This window comes from Protomyctophum bolini, assembly GCF_963924005.1.
Source record: "Protomyctophum bolini genome assembly, chromosome: 6".
Lineage (NCBI taxonomy): Eukaryota > Metazoa > Chordata > Actinopteri > Myctophiformes > Myctophidae > Protomyctophum > Protomyctophum bolini.
Genome location: NC_137867.1, coordinates 11,915,360 through 11,938,077, shown reverse-complemented (window position 1 = coordinate 11,938,077; position 22,718 = coordinate 11,915,360). Strand labels below are relative to the sequence as shown.

The 22,718-nt window shown below is 43.1% G+C and overlaps 1 protein-coding gene across 1 annotated transcript in view; it reads right to left on the bottom strand.

The window, feature by feature from the left end:
* Window positions 1–22,718, bottom strand: part of pdzd2 (PDZ domain containing 2) — a 129,330-nt gene that overhangs the window by 29,876 nt on the left and 76,736 nt on the right. The window contains exons 10-18 of the mRNA XM_080766564.1: window positions 20,101–20,283; window positions 14,809–14,914; window positions 13,587–13,738; window positions 12,752–12,871; window positions 11,796–11,910; window positions 10,779–10,852; window positions 9,193–9,436; window positions 7,901–8,018; window positions 6,594–6,726 (exon numbers count right to left, since the gene is read on the bottom strand). Coding sequence (XP_080622690.1) covers window positions 6,594–6,726; window positions 7,901–8,018; window positions 9,193–9,436; window positions 10,779–10,852; window positions 11,796–11,910; window positions 12,752–12,871; window positions 13,587–13,738; window positions 14,809–14,914; window positions 20,101–20,283 — 1,245 coding nt within the window. The remainder of the gene's footprint in view (window positions 1–6,593; window positions 6,727–7,900; window positions 8,019–9,192; window positions 9,437–10,778; window positions 10,853–11,795; window positions 11,911–12,751; window positions 12,872–13,586; window positions 13,739–14,808; window positions 14,915–20,100; window positions 20,284–22,718) is intronic.

Below are 22,718 nucleotides of genomic sequence, written 5' to 3'. Positions count from 1 at the left end.
TTGCATTCTGCTTAAACTGCAGAACACTACACTAACACCATTATTACAGAGCTGTGATTAGCTGTGCGTACATACATGCATAATTATGTTCGTCCAAGCATGTGTGCACAATCGCTTCCCTTCCCACACACATACACCACACACACACACACACACACACACACACACACACACACACACACACACACACACACACACACACACACACACACACACACACACACACACACACACACACACACACACACACACACACACACACACACACACACACACACACACACACGCACGCACGCACGCGCATATTTTTATCTCATTTTCTCCAGCTTGAATAATAGTTGGTATTTATGAGCATGTAATTCTGAATTCAACTGAACCTCCAAGCTCAATATCTCCCCTTGGTCAAGTCGGCGACCTAAGTTCGAATCCCAGGACGGACATGAATGATATTGATTGCTACTCTGAAGTCAACGGTTCCTTCGAGCTACTGCTGTTTACTGTTTTGTTTCCTATACAGTGCCTCTTATGATCAGTGGTGGCAGAAGTATTCAGTTCAGATACCGTATATTTCCAAATAGTAGCCCTGCCTCAAAGAGCCGGCCGGTTCCTTTTAGGGGCGATTCACACTGTATGGTCCCGGGTGCGCACTCGGGACCACTTGGCAGATGTTGTGGCAGTGTGAAAGATGCGTACCGTTCCCGGGAGCGGAACGCCCAACCGTCCCCGGGACCGCATGGGGGGCGGGTCTCTGGACCATTGAAGTGTATTCGGATACGGATCGTTCCAATGTGAATGCATGCGTACCTAAAGAAGGAAGTGGACTGATTTTTTTTAGAACGTGACATAATCTCTAGTCGACGAGCCAAGCGTAAAAAAAACCCACAGATGCTGCGCGGCGCGTAACGCCAGCGCATTTCTCAACGCCGCCCGTCTCCTGTTTAATCTGTGTATACGCGCAGTACGCGCTAATCTTATTTTGCGGACTACATGTGTGGCTCTTGGGCTTTGTTTGGCATAGTCTCCAAAGTAAAACAAAATAATAATAATGCTAAAGTAGAATCTATAGCAAACTAATCCAACGACACTGGAGCACAGAACTGACTGACACAGTGAATAGCAGGCAGGCTGACAGTGAAGTACAGTAGTATAACGGCAAAGCAATGCAGTGTGTCTGGATTTTATTGTTTTATATGTCGCAGAGCTGATGGTCAGTGTCCGTGCGCGCCAGCCATCAAGCACACCGCCACCTGGAGGATCAAAGTGTGTTATGCAAGTGTACCCGGGTGCGCTGTTGAATCTCGGGCAATGTGAATCATGGCCAGTGGGGACCAGGCAACCGTATTCGGAAACGGTTCGAATGAATAGTGTGAATACCCTATTAAACGCCCGGGGTCTGACACCATATTGCGTATTAAACACGCTGTCCAAATAATACCCCCCCATAAGAAAAAAGCTAGGGATATAATTTGCAGTGGGGCTATTTGTCTTCAACCTAATTGGAATTGTCACCAAATAATGGCCCAGTGCAGGCCAGTGCAAACATAAATAATAGCCTGGCGCAAATAGCCGCCCGGTTCCTCTTAAACGTCCAGGGTCAAAAACGATTTTGCATATTAAACACCCGGGCTACTATTAGGAAATACGTATACAAAGCACTAATCGTGCTTATGTAGAAGTAGGCTCAGAACCTCTGCCTGACGACCACGAGCCGAATATCTACCCTGGCAGAACTGCAGGCTTTTTGAATCGCACCCTGGCCCTGACTAACCCCATATTACATTTTCCCCCATATTACAACCTAATTGGAATTGTCACCAAATAATGGCCCAGTGCAGGCCAGTGCAAACATAAATAATAGCCTGGCGCAAATAGCCGCCCGGTTCCTCTTAAACGTCCAGGGTCAAAAACGATTTTGCATATTAAACACCCGGGCTACTATTAGGAAATACGTATACAAATTATTGTAGGTTTGCACTAAAAAAGTACAATATTTGCCCGTTGCACAGTAGAAGAATGAATTATTGAAAATGAACATACAGTACTGAAGCAAAAGTACCTTTTTTAATTAAGTACAGTACTTGAGTAAATGTATTTATTCATAATGAAAATAATAACTTGACTGCGTATTGAGTAGGCTATAGCTATCTGATATTTCCTGCGAATATATTTAATGTACAGCCGGAAACAGAAAATACCCTAGTATTGAGCCCTGAGGGATACGGCTCAACATTAACGTATGAGCTTTAACGTGGTTGATAGTCTTCTCTTCTCCTAATGAAATCTGTCACTCCACTGAAAGACGAGAGAAATAGCGCTGGCCTGAAATGGCAGCTCATGTTTCTTGTTAGCTCCTGGACATGTTTGACATGTGGGTGGGATAGAGGGATGAATTCATATGGCTATAGGCCCCAGGCAAATCTTTAACAGAGTGCAGAGCAAGGTCAGTATAGGTTTACATTTTTTTATTGAGTTTTTAATTATTATTTTTTTCCACTTTGTTTTCAATAGCAGTTTGTTTTAATTTGATTTTAAAGCGTGTATTGTAGTTTAGTTTTTATAGTTGTATTAAGACCTGCAGAGGCCGATTCTACTGTACCATTTTCTTTAATAATATCAGATGTACATGCTTGTACATCTGCAGCCAACACTAACATCTAAAATGTTTAGGACTTATCTTTTGATGTCAACAATGGCTAGAAGATACTATTTTGAATACATGCCATTTCAAGACTTTCAAGACTTAAAATTGTGGTCTTGCTTGTGTTGTGTTTTCTTATTGGATGTGTCTTTGTCAGCGTATTAACTATGTTCCTGTGTATGCCAATATCCTGTGCCATTTCGCATATACAGTATGATGCTATTGTGCCTGCCTTTAATTAAATGCTGTTCCAATTCAAGTTTTTGTTATTACTTTAGTTGTAGTTAAAACTAACCCAGCTTCTAACCCAGATTTGAACCTGGTTTCCCGCGCAAGTGCAAACATTTTTGCCATTGAGCCTGCCTGCTTGCTCAGGGGATACACTGAATCTTGACCATCAGGTCATAATTCGTGTCAGATCCTTGTGTCTAGGTGAGACATGACCTTTGACACGAGCAAAATGTCTCAATAGAAGAGCAGGGAGACAACATACCATTGTATAAGTTATATTGTATTAACAGTCTACCATACAGATGGGACAAAATTAAAATGTATTCACTACAAAAAAAGTTAGATATTGCCACTTTAACTCAAATACTTTTCCAAATGTAGTATTTTTTCCCCCCGTTATTTCTTCAGTTATAGTCAACTGTAATAACTGGAAAATATTAAACACCATCAATCTGAAATGGTTCCATATTTCTTCTACCTCAGGGGCATGTTTGACATATCGGTGGGATACAGTAGGTGTGAATTCACAGGGGTATCGTCTTGGGCCCCGAGTGTACAGGGAGAGAGACGCTAAAGCACCTTTTTGTGTGCCTTGCAGGGAAATCCATATTTCTGCAGCTCCGAGTAAAGCTAATATTACATTTCCTGTCTGGGCGCCTTGCTCAAGGTGTTGGGTTTCATAAAAGGTGGGTGGGGATTGAACCGACAGTGTCTGCTGGCTGCGACCTGCATTGGGAGGAATGTGGAATGTAACTGAGAAAAGGAAAAAAAAAGATGGAAACCTCCCACAGATGCTGGCTGAAAGCGGGAAACCAGCAGCAGAAAGTACTTTTACTCAAGTACTGTACTCTTTCAGGTACTTTTACTTTAATTTGCGTTTCACTATTTTCAATACTTTAATACGCTTCTCAACTCTACACTACTCCGATATACTCCGTATGTTTTTACACCACTACAGTTATTTGAAAGAAAAAAAAACCCACTCGTAACTTTGTAGATTTTGTATTATTATCACAAAACGTAACATACCGTAATAACCAATTCATCCATTTTTGGGCGGGAACCCCTTTTGGTGTTACGTAGCATTATGTTATGCTTTAGCTATTGAAAAATAGCAGATCTACGAGCTGCCTTGTAGAGCTGCTATATTTGAAAAATCGAAGAACGACTGACATAGAAACATAGCTTTTTCAGAAAACTGTCAAAAAGGATGTAGAAGACATTTTTAGAATCTGATCTCAGGTCAAAATGGATTAAGCCCCATCTAATTATTTGGCTATTGGAAATATCTATACGGTATAGCTTGTAGATCTGCTACTTTGGAAAAGGTTTTGAGACACTGCATGGGACACTCTGCAGGGGCACTTTTATGTTTTGGTGTCAATACTTTCATACTTTTTAAGTAAAATGCAGAAGTACTTTTACTTGCACTAAAGGAATATGGAAAGCACAAAGGGAGGACAGAGATCCCCCACGTACTGTACGCACACACGTACGCACGTATGCACGCTGGCTGCAAAGTGGAGACGCAAATAATCAAAGCATGAAGAAATCATAGCCTTTTACAGAGTGGAGAAGGAGGTACTCAGACATTTAACCCATTCAATACGGGAAAGAATGTCATTTTAGATTTTAACCACATTTTAACCATTGTTTTATACTCTTTTTCATACATGATCCACAAGCTTAAAAGGTGTCACCATTCAACACGTTGTGAACACGTAGATGGGTTTTTGTATAGCCAAAAGTATAAATGAGGACTCAAGTGGTCGATGTAGTTTTTTTGTAATAATAATCGAAATCTGCAAACCAACGATAACTGTAACTAAAGTTTTCGAATAACGTAGTATAAAAAAATGACAATATTTGCCTCTGAGATGTACTGGAGTAAGCATATATTATTGACAAAAATGAATACTCAAGTAAAGAAAAACAAAACCCCTCAAAATAATAGCCCTACTTAAAAAGTGCGGTACTTTGCGACACTGTGTTTTGCCTCTGCACAACGTGAACCTTTCTCCCTTCTGCAAATACTTTGACTTTTGATAATGCGCGTATATTTTCATAATCGTGTTATTGCCACTTAGGGCTTAATTGGTGTTTATTTAGCTTTAATTCTCTCTGTCACTCCATGTCACTCTACAGCCGATCTACAAGCTCAGGTCTACAAGCGCACAACAGGTCGAGATTGTTTAACCCCAACAAATGGGTCCAGATGCACTGCTTATAGGAACCGCCGCACTTAAGAATCTGTGAACCCCTAAAAAGGGCTCCATGGCCTTTCAAACCTCCCTCCCATCCATTAAATGGTGCATTCCTTATGAAACACACGCACGCACGCACGCTCCCAGCAGTCCTACATATGGTACATTAACACAACCCCACAGCGTTTATGACAATAATAAAGGCTGCCGTGTTAAGTCAGCGCATTCCAGCTGTTCCTGTGTGTGGACTGGAGCCCTTTTGGGGTCTCTGGTGCATGTGCGGAGTCCCACAGGGCTCGATACTAGTGTGGCTTCTGTTTTCACTCGACATTGAAGGAATGCTTCACCCAATTTTTGTCCAGACAATAATCCAATAATATAGGTGACTCTATGTCACTAGGAGATGGTGCAAAACTATATAAAATAAGATTAACTTTAAAACTGGCACAGTGTAATCACTGAGGCCTACTGATGATCCAGGTTCAAAGATAATATAGTTTTGCTCTTGTTAAGGTTAGTCTCCTATTAACTTATATTGGATTATTGACTCAGAAAAACGACAAAACCAAACAAACAAACAAACACATATATATATATACATACATATATATATATATATATATATATATATATATATATATCCATGTATTCAAGGCTGGGGTGAGTATCTAAAATAAGACATTTTTTTCCAAAGTCCAAAACTTGGAAAAACTTGGACAAAAAAATTTCAGGATTCAAATTCAAAAACAGCAAAATAAGCAGATCTACAAGCTCAAAATGCTTGTGTGTGACACTGTAGTACGTGTGATCAAGTGATTTTTTTTTAAATAAACACAAAAAGTTAAAACATCGAGATAAGAGGGTTTTTTGCCCCGACAGCAAGTGCAAAAAGTGCAGTACCTGCTTCCACTACTGTTTGTGTGAGCGTGAATGATTGATGCGGTGGGGTCATTAGCATATTAGCACAGGTGATGGGTTGGGGAGTTGGGGACTATACCTTCCATATGGCCAGAGTCTGATAAATTAAACTAACTAACAAAAGAAAGAACATGAAGGTGAGACAGATGGCAGTGCTGCCATGTGTTGAGGAAAGGTGTTCCACAAACAAGCCGACTCCCTGGTAAACAAGCTCTTTGTGAACTTGCCAACACAGTGTTGGCAAGTTCCCCCACAGTGCCCCCTTGAAAGTGAAATATCCCTTTAAGGGTTGGGGTTGGAGATCTGCCTGATCGTATGAGTATAGTTGTGAGCTGGGGTCACATCACAACTAATAATATTAGTTGTGATGTGTGCTATATTATAGCAAATAGCAGATAGACAAGAACACAACATGTCGTGCTATACAACACGTTGTGTGAGTGTAGATCTGCTATTTTCGGCGCACGGGTTACGGCCAAAAAGTGGCAAATTGTAGAAATGGCATTCATTAAATCTGTCATCCTAAAAACGTTAGGTATATAAAAAGTGTGTGTGTGTGTGTGTGTGTGTGTGTGTGTGTGTGTGTGTGTGTGTGCGTGTACCTTGGGGTTGGGGTGTCTGCCTATGATGAGGCTGACCGGCCCAGGGCCACATTCACTGAGGATGGCGTACGCCTCGCTCAGCGCCACGTGGCGGAGGCTGACCGAGTCCACCTCCAGCACCTGATCCCCCCGACTAGAGAGAGAGAGAGAGAGAGAGAGAGAGAGAGCGAGAGAGATATCATATCAGCCGGTCCATATTTTCCTTAGAGGACATGCATGGAACATTTAATGTAAGGTCTTTCAGCCTTTCATACAATAAATGGCTACGCCAAAAATAGCAGGTCCACAGGCCTTAGGACCGTAGATCAGTGTAGTTTGGCTGAGTCAAGGTGACAGTAGCCTGGAACTCACCTATGCTTTCTATGGCATAGGCAGCTCCCGGCAGGATCCGCCGGGAGAAACTGTGAGCAGCTGCTGGACATGAGACTAATTAATTCGAGCGACAGAGAGAGAGAGGAGTGTGTGTGTGTGTGTGTGTGTGTGTGTGTGTACGGGTGTGCGTGTGTGCGTCAAATTTAACAAAGGTGCAGACGATCAGAAATCAGCAGAGAGTGATCGACGTTTGCGCTATTCTATGCCAAACTGAAGTGGAATCGGACCCAGACTTTTTTTTTCTCCCTGGAAATAAAAACGTCTGGGTTTCCGAGGCTAAGGTGACAGGAACGGATAGGAATCATCTGCAACACACCAGCGCCTGTCACAACCAGCGGGCCCTCCCCTGCCCCACATACACACACACACACACACACACACACACACACACACACACGCACACGCACACGCACACACACACACACAGGGCCCTCCCCTGCCCCCCGTCCCATACACACACACAGGGGGCTCAACTGGCACCAGGCTATGCCCCCTGGGATCTCTGCTTCCTGCCTCACCCTTCCTCAATGCGCATCAGAGTGTGTGTGTGTGTGTGTGTGTTGTATCAGTGGTTCCAAAACCTTTTAGCTCAGGACTCTTTATTTGAATTAGACGTTTTGACCGGGACCCAAACTAGTGAAAATAGCAGATGTCGCATTCCTCATGAGCCAATAATTTGATGACCGGCGGAAAGATGCTAATGTTTCGGCTACGATACGTTAGCATTGGCTTAGGAATGCAAAAAAAACAGAAAAGAAATTTAAGTCTCCATGGGGTGAGTAATCAATATAAAAAAAAAGTAATTTTGAGGGGTGAACGATCCCTTGAGATACTGTACCATTCAGATATGTGTTCTGATATAGAATTGTATGCACATATCGGGAGATACTATCGGACATACTGTACAGTAACTAGTCCTGTGCGTGGTACAGTACCTGAGTCTGCTGTCCATCTTGGCCACGGAGCCCGGGGCCAGGCTGTGTATGTAGATTCCGGGGGCAGAGTTCTCCAAGGTCAGACAGCATGCTCCGATGCCCAGCCCTACGCCAGGCTCTAGAAACAACCACACAATGCACACCATAGTTCACTTAGGCAATATTACACGAGAGGGTGTGCTTCACCGTGATTGATGCCAGATTTAGCCACTACGACGGCAAATGTCCCATGCAAACTGCTAGCCTACTAGCCTAGCCACTCAGCCGACAGCCGTCTCTGCTCTGCGAGACGGCTGAGATTTTTATGTTTTGATCAGTCATCTACCCGTGCTCGTTTAAGCACAGGCCATTTCAACCAATCAGATTGCGTCCTCGAAACTACCTGTTGTATAATGTTCATTTTAAACCAGTGGGTCACACGACTGTTGATGTGTTTCCCAGTGGGTTCTTGTAAATATTCAACCAATGTATTAACAAGCGCTTGTGACTAAATAATAACTACATTGGATCCATTGGAACACTGGTTATTATTTATTTTCCTGCAAAGTGGCAAACAAAGAAGAAGGAGAAGGTCGCACACCAGTATCGATGAGGTGCTGCTGACCGTAGTAAATAAGTCTAAAAGTGAATAAAAGGCTGCACGCTCATAGCCACGATGTATACCATTACTGTTCTTTCATTAAAGGAATACCAAAATAACGTTTCCACCTGGGAAGGTATTTTTTCCCAAAGAAGACCTTTCCAGGTCGAAACGTTGGTAAGCGGTGTTCATTTCGACAGCAATTTACCAAAAATAAAATGACTTTTAGTCCTACTGGATCTCTTCTCCACCAGTCCCTCCCTAACATTTTAGTCTAGGTTTCATTTGTTGAACAACTTGTTGTAAAAATATTCAGTCTCATAGCTTAGGTTAGTAAGTAAGTAAGTAAGTAAAGTTTATTTATAGAGCACCTTTCACAGACAATTACAGTCACAAAGTGCTTTAACAACAATAAAATGAAAACAAGTCAATAAAACAAATTAAGAACTAAATCATTAATAAAGTAAGACAAAATAAAGCAATCAACATTTAACCAGGCCGGCTATGGAAAGGCCTGTTTAAAACGGTGAGTTTTTAACAGTCCTTTGAAAATGTCCACAGTTCTTAGGTGGAGTGGAAGCTCATTCCATAGCCTAGGGGCATAGCTTAGGTTAGTTTTCGTCAGTAAAAAATACAATAAAAAGGTTGTCGACGGTCAAAACAAATTGTCACAGTTTTACTCGACGGAATGAACACTTTATCTGGAACGGACCTTTGTTCAGGGTGACCTCCATGATGACGCGGTCCTTGGGCCCTGGGCCCGGGGGACCGGCAGGGCCCTTGCGGCCGTCAGCGGCCTCCTCCGGTCCCGAGGAGGGCACGGGTGTCGCCCCCCCGCTGGCGTTGGAGTTGGGCGAGCTGGAGCGGCTCAGCAGGGTGGGGGTGGGGCAGGGCGTGAGGCTGGGGCTGCGCAGACGCGTGCGCACGGTCAGCGTGACCACACCCTTCTTCAGTTGCTGCATGTGGGGGGGGCAGAGCGGAGAGAGACACTTTCATCCAGCATAGACAACACGTGCCTTCTTTTGGTTTTGTTCCTCTGCTCCCTAAACGGTTCTAAACTGTTAATCTTATTCCTAAACCAGTTGTTTCTTCCTAAAGTGGTTTTCTACTTCCTAAACTATTTCTCTACTTTCTAAACTGTTCCTCTACTTCCTAAACTGTTGATCAAATCCCTGCCAGTTGTTTTCTTCCTAAAGTGTTTATCTACTATTTCTCTATAGCCCTTAAAAAAAACTATAGTTCCTAAACTATTTCTCTATAGTTCCTAAACATTTCTTGTAGATCCTAAACTATTTCTCTACTTCCTAATACTATGTCTCTACTTCCTACAGCTGCTTTTCCCCTCCGAAACCGTTTTGTCTTCTTCCTAAACAGTGCGTGTATGGGCCATGGGATCACTGAGCATTTTTTCTTGGCCACGACACGTAGTTGAGAAATATTGTGAGCTGCGTTCCTGGCTGATGCTAATACAGAGTCACAGTGTGCCATCAGACAGCACCTCGTCAGCTGTGTGTGTGTGTGTCTCTGTGTGTGTCTGTGCGTGTGTGCATGTGTGCGTGCGACCAAATAACACAATACCACAAGTATAGTAGAATTTGAGCACTAGACACTGCGAGGACCATTTCCCTGGTCCACAAAGATAAATGGCTGCGTCATGGTCAAGTCTCAGCTAATCATATTTTAGTCATCTGATCTTTTAGACGACTAAATGTAAGATTTCAGTCGACTAAAAATCTACAGTTGATTTTCAGCTGTAGATTTTACACTCGCATTCTGAGAGAAGGAGCTGGGAGACCCGCACACTGTCACTTGCTGGTTCAAGAGCTTTTTGTATAGTCCAAATGCAACGTTTCGGTCCTTCGACCTTCCCCATGCCTGAGGAAGGTCGAAGGAAACATTTTGACAATAAAAAAAGCTCTCGAACCAGCCAGTGGCAGTGTGCGGTCCTTCTCTACGTGTCTGCAGTCTGCTGCTTTGTCGCCGACGCACCTGTTGTTATTAGTAAGTCGAGTGTGCGGAAAACACCTTCCCTTCAAACACTTATAGCCAATCCAGAAGCTCGACGTGTCACAGCATGACGCGTCGTGAGCTTGTAGATCTGCTATTTTCAGAGAGAAACACCCGAGCGCAACCAAACATAAAATGACTTGGCCTTCTCTACTAGTCCCTCCCTAACATTTTAGTCTAGTTTTTATTTGTTGACAAAATTGTCAGTAGGCCTATACTTATTCGAACATTTTTCGTCATAGTTTTATAGTCGACAAATTGAACAGTGGTGCATTTTAGGGGTGGTGTTACCTTGAAGGTGTGTATGGCCTGCTGGTGTGTGAGGCCTTGAAGAGACTCGCCGTTTACTTCCAGAATTTCATCTCCTACAAGGAGAGAAACAGACAGAAGGACAGGGAGAGTAAGAAGGAGACAAACAGATCATTTAAAGATTGCAATGTGAGAACAGGTCAGATGTAGATAGTGTGAAGACAGTGACAGGGACTGACGGACAGGATCTAGGATCCAAATATTGTACTTTTGCTCCACTACATATATTTTGGCTTGTTTTGATAGACCTGAATGCTTATTTCTCTCACAAATTGGCAACTCTCACACATGCCGTAAAGTAAACTGACAGCCACAGGTCTGCTCTGTTCTGAGCGGTGAGCGCTCTTCTCTTCTCATTGTGAAGAAAGCAGGACAGAGTTGTCAAACAAATCCCGTCGTCATTCATACTGTATTTATTCCCGGAACAACGTGCGTCCCGTATCAGTTCATTACGGGACTCGTGACAGGCTGCAGACACTTGAGAGTTGGGACATATAGCCAATAGCATAGCCGATAGCGAAGTTTAGTTTTCATTATTGGGCTTTGATCTTCGATGCAAATTCTAAACATATGGATGCAGCTGCAGTAGTTGTGTTGCTTAAAGGAATGCATAGTTGCGTTCTCCTCAACTGCTGCGCAGCAACAACAAAATAAATAAATAGGAAAAAGATCGATCGACACGTCGATTTGCGGCCTCGACTTATCGATTTGCCAAATATGAGTCGTTTGGCATCCCTAGTCGGAATAACGTGTTTCTTCCACGCACTAGGTACGGCCGGGGAAACTCCCCCTGTCAGGTGAAAAGAAGCAGCTTGGACTCCTCATGCATAGAAGTAAGCATGAGGTCAATCCGCTGCCCCCCCAGGTTGGCAGAGGAAGTGTAGCGCCCAGGATTACATTAGATAATTGACACTGGGTGAAAAAATGGGTTGCAAAATCGTGGGATAAAAATTTATATATACAAATAAATAAAAACATGAACTAGTTAAGTATCCTTACCCTCCTTCAGTCTTCCGTCGGCTGCAGCTGCTCCGTTGGGGAAAATAGTTTTGACAAAAATCCCCATCCGGCCGCGTGCCGAGTCCTGTCCTCCAACAATACTGAAGCCCAATCCCTGAAGATGATATTAGATCATAATTAGCTCACATGTAACCCATTCAAACCTCAAAAGGCGTCTGTGTCATTATTATTCAAACCACTTTAACAATTATTTTATACTTTGGCTATTCAAGAATAGCAGATATACAAACTCACACACTGTAGACACTTTGTGCCACATTAGGAGCGTAACAGTAGATCTGCAATTTTTTAGGTGACAGCGCATCACTTCGTGCCACTATAGGGGTGCTAGGTGCGCAATTTAAATTCCATCCACGACTAGTGTTAATGGATCATGTTAATTGGGCAAATTGTACATCATGTCAACTGTTTACTGAGATAATTTGTAGCCAACATTTGCAAATAATCGCAGTGGAATGAAAAGTAGACCTACTGCACATGTAAACAGAGCTGCTCTTTTGTATGCTATTTAAATAGTCTTGAGAAAGACATGCCGCTATTTGTCCCAAAGTGACTGCAAAATAATTGCTTCCATTTGTTTCAAAAACGCTTTACACCCTGTATAACATAACGACACAATGTGACATACCAGTAGCTCTGTTTAAAGAATGCTGTATACCCCTCCAAGCGTATATACTATATATAGCCCATTTTCAACAGTTTATTATATTTTGACCCTTGCATTTGGCAATGTAAACATAATGTTTTCTCATGCCAATAAAGCTCCTTTGAATTGAATTGAATTGAAAAGTGCAGTACTTGCCTCCGAGATGCAGTGGTGCAAATTTGCGTCACTTTTGAATACTTGGGGAATTTACTTTTTGAGTATACATACTTTGTCCACCACTTGAGTAAAAGTATACACGGCTAGCCTTTCAGATCAAAGCGTGTCTCACCTTGCCCTGGCCTTTCATCAGGACGATGTTGGAGATAATGGACGGCTGGGCCAGTCGCCATGGAGACTCTACTTGAACCGTGCTGAGGGAGCGGGCCCATTTCTTAACCGTCTGATATTCCTAACGAACACAGAGGAGGAAGCATTAGAAAATATCTGATATTCCTAACAAACACAGAGGAGGAAGCATTATAAAAGATCTGATGTTCCTAGAACACAGAGGAAGGAAGCATTATAAAATATCTGATATTCCTAACGAACACAGAGGAGGAAGCATTATAAAAGATCTGATATTCCTAACGAACACAGAGGAGGAAGCATTATAAAAGATCTGATATTCCTAGAACACAGAGGAGGAAGCATTATAAAATATCTGATATTCCTAGAACACAGAGGAAGGAAGGATTATTAACGACGACGAGAGACAAGGAAGGCGCATTATAATTATTACATGGACGCCTAATCGCAATATAATTAGTGCAGTTATTTAGCAGGATCATCAAAATTGTTTCCATGTGGAAAATAAATAAGTAACGAATCATAGATTTCATTTTTTTTTTTTTTTTTTTGAAATTCTAAATATATCTTATGGTTGATTGGAATAGAAAGGTACAGGATATGACTTTAACTGAGAACAAACAATGTTATTATTTATTTACTTATTTCTATGTTACATAAAACAAGAGGAGTGCCGTTGTGGAGCTTTCAGTTTCGTGCTTTCCTTCTTCCACTCACTGTCGGCGGGAACATTCTCGTCACACACTGTAATTGTTTAGAACGTTCTGTCCGCAGTGGGGTGTGGGTGGGGGGGGGGGGGGGGTGTGACGGCGGCTGACCTGTCGTGCTCCAGATGTGTCCAGCTGTTGAGGCAGCGAGTGTTTGCGGCGGCCGTGCGGAGGCTTGTCCGCCGCGTCGGCGCCGCCCGCCGCGTCTCCGTTCACCATCAGCTCGTCGTCCTCCCCCACAGACTCCAGACGGCTGCCTCCCCCTGCAGGACACACGGTCACACTGCAGCTGACCAGGGCAGCGGCGCTTCTCAGCCCATTGTGAGACCCCAGACTAAGGGCTGTGTATTTTGCGTGTCTTAAGTACCAGGTCTTATTACTTATAACTTAAGACCTGGAGGCGTGGTTTAATGCTCTTTGGGCCACTCAGAATAGCCAAATTGCATTGATCACGCCTCCAGGTCTTAAGTTAAGTAATAAGACCTGGTACTTAAGACACGCAGCCCTAAATGTATTCTGAATCCTAAGATTTTTTTCTGAAAAAATTCTTAAACTATAGTTCATGTCAAAGACCTCGAAAATAATATGTAATTGGCCCGGCGACCCCCACCTGAGAATATCTTGTTCCAGGGGACCCCCGAAGCAAAGGTTTGAGTTAAAAATGTTCGCTGTGAAAGAATATAATATATATATTCAAAGATTTGTGCCACATATTCACAATGAAAAAGCAGATCTACAAGCTCCAAGCGCCGCACTCAGTGCCACAATATGAGCTTGTATATCTGCTATTTTTCAATAGCTAAAGCATAAAATAATGGTTATGTGGTTAAACGCTAAGGTGACACAACATGAAAAAGTAAACAACAAAATTTGATATCATCACGAAATCCCCCCCAGTTCAAATATGATTAATTTGGAGGGGTCCCCAGTTCAAATATGATTAATTTGGAGGGGTCCCCAGTTGAAATATGATTCATTTGGGGGGGTCCCCAGTTGAAATATGATTAATTTGGAGGGGTCCCCAGTTGAAATATGATTAATTTGGAGGGGTCCCCAGTTGAAATATGATTAATTTGGAGGGGTCCCCAGTTGAAATATGATTAATTTGGAGGGGTCCCCAGTTCAAATATGATTAATTTGGAGGGGTCCCCAGTTGAAATATGATTAATTTGGAGGGGTCCCCAGTTGAAATATGATTAATTTGGAGGGGTCCCCAGTTGAAATATGATTAATTTGGAGGGGTCCCCAGTTGAAATATGATTGATTTGGAGGGGTCCCCAGTTGAAATATGATTGATTTGGGGGGCCACCGGCGTAGTGTGCAGTAGGTATACCCTGTGAGCGGGAGCGGTGCTTCATGGGAGTGCATGGGGAACGGCAGCAGCTTTTGGAAGCATCCGTCTTGCCTCCTCTGTCCTCCAGCTTGTCAAACTCTGTCATCTGTCAGGACACAACGGGAACGCACAGTGGTCACAGCCTCAACCAATCACTGGAGACCAATTCACTGCATCACACTGCTTTTCAACATGAAATGACATTTCATCATTTCAGGTGAGTCAAATCATCATAACGTAAAGTGGTGCCAGTGTCAGCTGACATCTAACTTCCTCCACAGCTGTTATGAAGGGCAGACATAATGGTCCTTCACTGTGGATTAATTTGGCTTAATTAATTCCATTTTTTGCCACGGACATTCATAATGAGCGGACAATGATAAGAGAAGAAACCCATAAAAGAGTGAATGACCATGGTCTGTAACTCTGAGTGAACAAATGGAAGGGGGGGGGGGGGGGAGCGCAGATTTAGTCAGGGCAGTGTTTTCCAAACAGTGGGTTTGGACCCGGTGGGTCACGGACACATAGTTATGGGTCCCCTTATTTTTTGTTTCCTAAATTTGGGCTTTAATTATTATTTAAAACACAAAAAAGTCAAACTTTTCATTAAACCAAAATTCAACGATTATTTTCAGTAACTCCATGAAGAAATAAAAGGAAAATCTAATAAATTCCATAAATTAGAAGACAAGGAGTATAGTGAAAATTGCAGTGAAAATCTGCTGTTTTCACTAGTTTGGGTCCCAGGCGAATATCTAATTTCTGTTTTGGGTCACGGGGCTAAGACGTTTTGGGAACCACTGGTCTAGAAGGCCGTGCGAGGGACAGACAGCGCTGTGTGTAAACACTCCCAAATGACAGACCCCTATGCTCATATAGCTAGCATGAGGAATGTTAACACATTGACACAAGAAAGACAGGGTCATGACCCACACTTCTGGGTCACGACCGAAATGGGTTTTCTCAGACGGGTGGCGAGGCGTCTCCCTTAGAGATAGGGTGAGAAGTTCAGTGATACGCGAGAGTGTCAGAGTATAGAGCATGTTGCTCCTTCACTTGGAAAGGAGCCAGCTACGGTGTTTCGGGGCGTCTAATACGGATGCCTCCAGAGCGTCTCTCTCTAATAAAAGATAAAAATAGCAGATCTACAAGCTCATAGCGCTTGTTGAAGTGGAATATATATATGGGTCACTTTGACAGCCAGTGTTGTGGTCATCCCAGAGGTTGAAAGCAGGTATGATGCTTTGATCTGTAGCTTTATTTACATGCTGTGTACAAATACACAGGCTGCCTTACTTGCCCACCATTACTTTCATCTGAGTGTCCTCACACGGGCTCGCACGCACGCACACACACACTCGCACGCACGCACGCACACACACACGCACGCACGCACGTACGTGCACGCTCGCACGCACGCGCGTGCATGTTTTCCGGTGGGATGAGCAAGAGGCCACTAATATTTATGGTCCATCTGTGAAGTATTTAATGAGTGGTTAATATGTAACTTGTACGGAACACTGACAGCTAACTGTCATAACAGAGGAAACTAGAAGTGTCAGACTGCAAGAACATACATTTTACAGCCAGGTAGTGCACACAATGGACACTAAAAAGGCACATTGAATAATTAAAGGACAACTTTAGTTTTTTGACGCTTGACCCAGTGTCCCTATTTTGAGAGTGTCATTATGTGGCAAAAACAAAAAAAAACATGTACTTGTATTTCCCAAATGTTTAAAAAAAATGAAGAAAGGCCCCCACTCAATATATGTCCTTTTCACATGATTTATTGACATCTGACGAGCAGACAACGTACAGTACTCGTTTCGGCCTGGTCGGCGTTCCTCAGCGTTCTCAAGGGATTTTTAATTAGAAGTTAGAACCTAACATTCACTTCAGGAGAGAGAGAAGTCTTTCTTTCTTTCTCCTGCTGCTGTCTCTCACTCGTATCGCTTCAGTTACCATTGGTATACAATGCATATTCCATTGAGTTTTAGTCATATTTTAGTCATTTGAAATGTTTTAGTTATAGTTTTAGTCAACTAACTTGTGTTGCATGCTGAAAATAGCCAATCTACTTGCAGAACTGCAAGTAGGGACTTTGATTATGTGTCGACAGAAAGTGTTTTATATCACTATTGTCACACAGACCATTATGAGCTTCCATTACATTTTAGACATTACGAACCGTTATTGCATTATGAGCCGTTATTAGTTACAATTCAGTTCAAATGAAAGAAGCTTTATTGGCATTACATTATGAGCAGTGGTGGAAAAAGTAGGCTACTCACATTTTGTGTACAAAAGTATTGGTATTAAAATGGACTTGAAGTACCAAAAGTAAAAGTACTCTTTTGAAAATAGCTCACAGTGAGCTTGGTAGATCTGGTAGATTTTTTCATTTGATGCCAATACTTACACAATACTACATTGTGGAAATATGCTACCTGTATTTTATTTGACCCATTAAAAACGGGGAAGCACCTGTGTCATTTTAGATTTGTACGTTGGCTATTCAAAAATAGCTACCCTGGTGGGTTAAGTAAAAAACAATATATATTTTAATAAGGGCCTGGAGGATTTGGGAGGCATTGCTCGTCACAGACAGGTAGCAGCTCGTCACTCATCTGACAAGATTCACTGACAAGAAAAGAGTTATCTCTATCTCTCTCTCTCTCTAACTCATAAATGGAAAAAAAAATCCACTTCTTATGAAAGAAGTTTAACATGCTGAAGCCAACAAAAGGCCAGGTTTATCAAGATTTCAACCAAGGCCCCTCAGACCGGCCTAGTTTAGCATCATGCAAACCTTATAAACACACGCACGCACACGTGCACACTCTCCAATTAGGACAGATTGATAATAACTTGATGTTTGGACCATTGGAATCCCAGCATCGCTATTGGCCTGGAAGGGGGGGGGGGGGACGACATTCTCCCCCATTTTGTTCGACTGAGACTGAGTCATAGTGTAACTTTAACATCTTCAAGACCTGACAAAGATGTAATGGTCAATATGGAAACGTTGTCTCTCCATTACTTGCATTCTGCTAAATAAAGGCTTGTACTGTCCAGAGTCTGCTCCAGTGCCTTCCTTCTACCTTAAACCAGTCCTGCTCCTGAGATGCACCGGACCAGCCTATAAAATAGGCTTGAGGCGTGGTGGAACGCCCTTGTAGTGAATGAAAAAAGATTGCATAGCTGCACACTCATAGCTGCCAATGCACAACGTCTAATGAGGACACAGTCCCAGAGAACCCCCTTGTAGTTCATATATTGGCTTGTCAACGTGGATTGGTATCAGTACTATACGCACACTAACAGAGAGAGAGAGAGAGAGAGAGAGAGAGACAGAGAGACTGTGAGGGAAGTGACCCAGTTTCCAAGGAGGAATCCCTCCCTTCACCCTCCCACCCCCCCAAACACACACACACACTCAGGTCAAATACATAATACATACACAGCTGACTGCTGCCACGCCCCCCCCCCCCCCCCCCCGCCCCCCCCCCCCACACACACACACACACACACACACAGTGGAGCGTCAGAAGGAGAAGGGTACAAAACGGCACCTTCCAGCGGACCATAAATAATGTATTAACCCATTCAGGCCTGGCGTCGAAAAAAGAAAAAAGATAATCTAAATCATGACAATTTTCGGAAAGATTTGAGGCACATTTTAACTATTTTTCAAAAACAGCAGACCTACAAGCTATGAGCTCGTAGGTCTGCTATTTTTCAAAAGCTAAATTACAACATAATGTTTAAAACACCAAAAGAGGTTCCCGCCCAGAAAGGGTTAATATAATAATAATAAGTTACAACTCGCGAACAGTCAGACAACAGTCTATACCGGACTGTGGAAGTTACAATCGTCGCAATGACGCCCATATAAGGATAGGAATTAAGTGAGACGTCTCGTCTTTGATCACCCTGTCCACAACATTGCCAAAGACAAGATTCTTTTTGATTTTGTAGTTTTACACTAGATGGCGCCGTTGGCTCACATGCGAGTCACAGCCATTATAATATGGAAACAGGGAGTCATGTGATGCCGTCTGCTCCAACCGGCATGGGTGAATTAAATCCATAGAGCATTAAAAGGATAGAGACTGATCTGCCGCGAAGCTCCGCCCCCTCCGCTATTCATGTCAGTGGAAGTTGCTCAGTGGCGTCTTGAAGCACCCGGAGGGACCGTCTATTTCCCAGCGCTCAATGTTAAAGGCGCAGTGAAACGGAAATGGTGAACAACATGAAAATGGTGTTTCCACATGAAACACCGGTCTGAAGTTTCTGAACCAATCAGAGTGTCGCATCCCTTCAGGCGATGGGACGGTAGCTAGGGACGGTGGCTAATGCTATGCGCAACAGCGTGGTGTTGTTTGTTTATAAATCAGACGGTCGCCCAGCACAACCAGTTTACTGTTATGTGGCTTATTTCTACCCTATAATGTTTTCAGAAACATATTTTAGCGTGATGATTAAGTTGAAACCGAGTAATACACTGTCTGAATGTTATCTTGAATGGAAATAAAAACGGAGTAATCTGTAATCAGAAGCAGCTGTGTTGCATGGATGCGCAGACATGGGGAATTAAACATGTGAGCTTCATTTTTATTGGCTTTTATCGATGTGTACCTCTACACGTCATCACGCAGCACGTTTTCGTTTTAATAAATAAATAATACAATCGTTTTTATGGACCTTTGATATAAAAACACACAGAAATGAGAATTTTCCCATTTTTTTGGCATCCATTGTTAGGTATGCCCATATGATGACCACGGATATGGTCTAAAAGTGTGAAAAACGTATTTTTCATTTCACTGCGCCTTTAAAGCCCAGCTGCACGGGGTTTCCTCGTCATGAATCCACGCGTCCGCCTGCAGTCCTTCCTCTTACCACTAGGGCCCAGCGCTTCAACATTGGAGTGCCTAGCTGGCGCCTTGATTAAATCCAACTGAGTCCGCCTGCCAGTGAGGAGCCCCCATAGTGAGGAGCCCCCATAGTGAGGAGCCCCCATAGGGAGGACACACAGAGCCTTAGTCTACACTCCCTGCTGACAGGTGCTGCCCCCCAGCTAGTAGGAACACGTGCACATCCCTAAAACATCCATTCCATTTGTGAGGACCAGGAAAAGGTTGAATGTTGCGCGTGCGCACACGCACACACACACGTACACACACACGTACACACACACACACACACACACACACACACACACACACACACACACACACACACACACACACACACACACACACACACACACACACACACACTCCTTACCGAGTGGTGCGTGGGCAGGGGGAGGGGGGGCAGGGGCTCCATGGCGTCGTGCCTCCGGTGGTCCGACGAGGGCGGGGTGGTGGCGGGAGGCGCGGGGGACAAGGAGCAGGAGGAGGCGCAGGTGCTGACCAGGTCAGGCAGACTGGTGGACGGGTAGCGCTGGAAGTCCACCTCTGACTCCTCCTGGAGGACGGAGGAGGTAAAGCATTGATTACGTTTCCTGGAAAAAAATGTATCAGTGGTGCTTTAGGCAACTAGTCGACTATTCAACTAGTCCACTATTCAACAAGTCCACTATTCAACTAGTCCACTATTCAACTAGTCCACTATTCAACTAGTCCACTATTCAACTAGTCCACTAGTAAATCCACTAGTTGACCTCGTTGGTAGTAGTCGACTAGTTGATTTAAAAAAAGAAAAGAAAGAAAAGCGTTTTGTTTTTTCCCCCACGCTTTTGTAGGCCTCAAGATCAGCTAGATTATAGTTATATAGTCACCAATGTACACGGTTTTTAAATGTACAAATATATTTAAAACGTGTTTAATAGGTAGTTAAACAGGGTGCAGTACTTAGTTTAGACAGTTTTTGGTTTAGACTAGTCATTGGTTAGACCAGTCATTAGTCCTACAACTACAACCTATCTCAAACCCTCACCCTAAACCTAAAACCTCCCACGGGGCAGCACACCTAAACCTATATAACCTTAACCCATGTCTAACCAATGACTAGTCGAATAGTGAATTAGCTGTCTTTTCCCGCGGAACCCCAATCTGCAAATATATTTTTCCAGGGACCCCCCCAGAAGCAAATAGTTGAGTTAAAAAACGATTTGCTGTGAAATAATGAATATTCAAAGATTTGCAGCACATTTTGACGATTTTTCAGAGAAGAAGACATACAAGCTCATAGTGTGGCACCAAGTGCGTAAAAGTGTGTGTGTAAAAGTAAAAGCAATGCCATCAAAATGTACTTAAAGTACCAAAAGTAAAAAATACTATTATACAAGTAATAATGTAGAATGTCCCATTTTCAAATGTATGAAAAATAGTTTGAAAATAGCAGTTCTACAAGCATTGTGACCTTGTAGAATCGGTTATTTTCCAAATGGCCGAAATAATGTGGTTAATGTATGTTTTGTAATAATGATTAAAACAAAAACTAGAAAAAAGTATCTAGTAACTGAAGTTTTCAAATAAATGTAGTAGCGTAAAAGTACAATATTTGGATCCGAGATGTAGAAGTATTGGAAATACTCCAGTAAAGTAAAAGTACCTCAAAATATTACTTAAATACCGTACTTGAGTAAAGGTCACACTGCTGCGTTTTTTTCGGATTTTTAGCAGCGCTTTTTCCACCGGTTTTCAGAAAAACGCATCCAGTCTGCAAGGATCTTATGTACTTTCCACTACTGCATGTACAGTATATGCAATCCCACTAAAGTCTGTACATTCAAATGACTGATGGGGTTAAGAGTACATGGCTACATCCACATGCATGGATTTCATGTGAGTGTGCGTGCGTGCGTGCGTGCGTCCTACCTGCCAATAATCTCCCTACATCTTCGACAACCGAGGATTTGCACATTTGCACTGTACAGACCGTACGAGATGCGTACTACGCATGTGACAGGCAAGCCAGAGGACCCTGATGTGTGTGTGTGTGTGTGTGTGTGTGTGTGTGTGTGTGTGTGTGTGTGTGTGTGTGCGTGTGTGTGTGTATTTTTAAACTATCTCAGAAAGCCAGGCCACAACTCTCTACAAGCACATTAAGATCGTGCCTCTTAAATTTTTCAGAGCCAGCTGGGGAAAACCATGCCAGGCAGAGCCGGTTGGCCCACGCTCGCTGTGTGTGTGTGTGTGTGTGTGTGTGTGTACTGTGTAAGTGTGTGTGTGTGTGCGCGCGCGCGCGTGCGTGCGTGCGTGCGTGTGTGTGTGTCAAAATAAGTAAAGATTTGTATAATCAGATAAGAAAACAATAATTTCAGAAAAATACATCAAATGAAATCCAGGAATAATAATAATAATAATAATAAATAAATGTACAAACTTACAACTCGTCACATCAATCTTGCAGATTGACTTTTTTTTATAGCTATGTTTGGGTTTAGGGCTTAAGTGGTTCATTCATAAGGTATTTCCTGGGAAGATGGCAAATCAACCGTTTGTGTCCCAAGACGTTTTGGAAGTCCTGCCGGACTAGAACCAGTATTGCAACCAGTGCTGCGTGGCCCAAATTACTGCCGTCTAGCCAAGGAATTAACAGGAATGTGGAATAAGGCAAAGTGGAGCGCAGTCCGTGGTGTGTTTTTAATGTTTCTCCTAATCTTCCAGGTAATACTAATCCTGTGGGGAGCCCCAAAAATAGCCTGACCCTTCAAGGAGCAGTTGGATTTTTAATCTTCATATAATTGGTCCACTTATGCTCATTATAAGATGGCACCCTTTTCTGTCCACTCACTCTGTGTCTCAGAGGAGGGATGCGGACAGTTCAGAAATTCAATCAAGGTTGTGGATGTGAACACAACCTGTCCTCCCTGTCCCCCCACCTCCCAGCTGTGGCGTTCCTCAAGGAAGCATACTAGGGCCTTACTGTTCCTAATCTGTGTCAACGCCACGGCA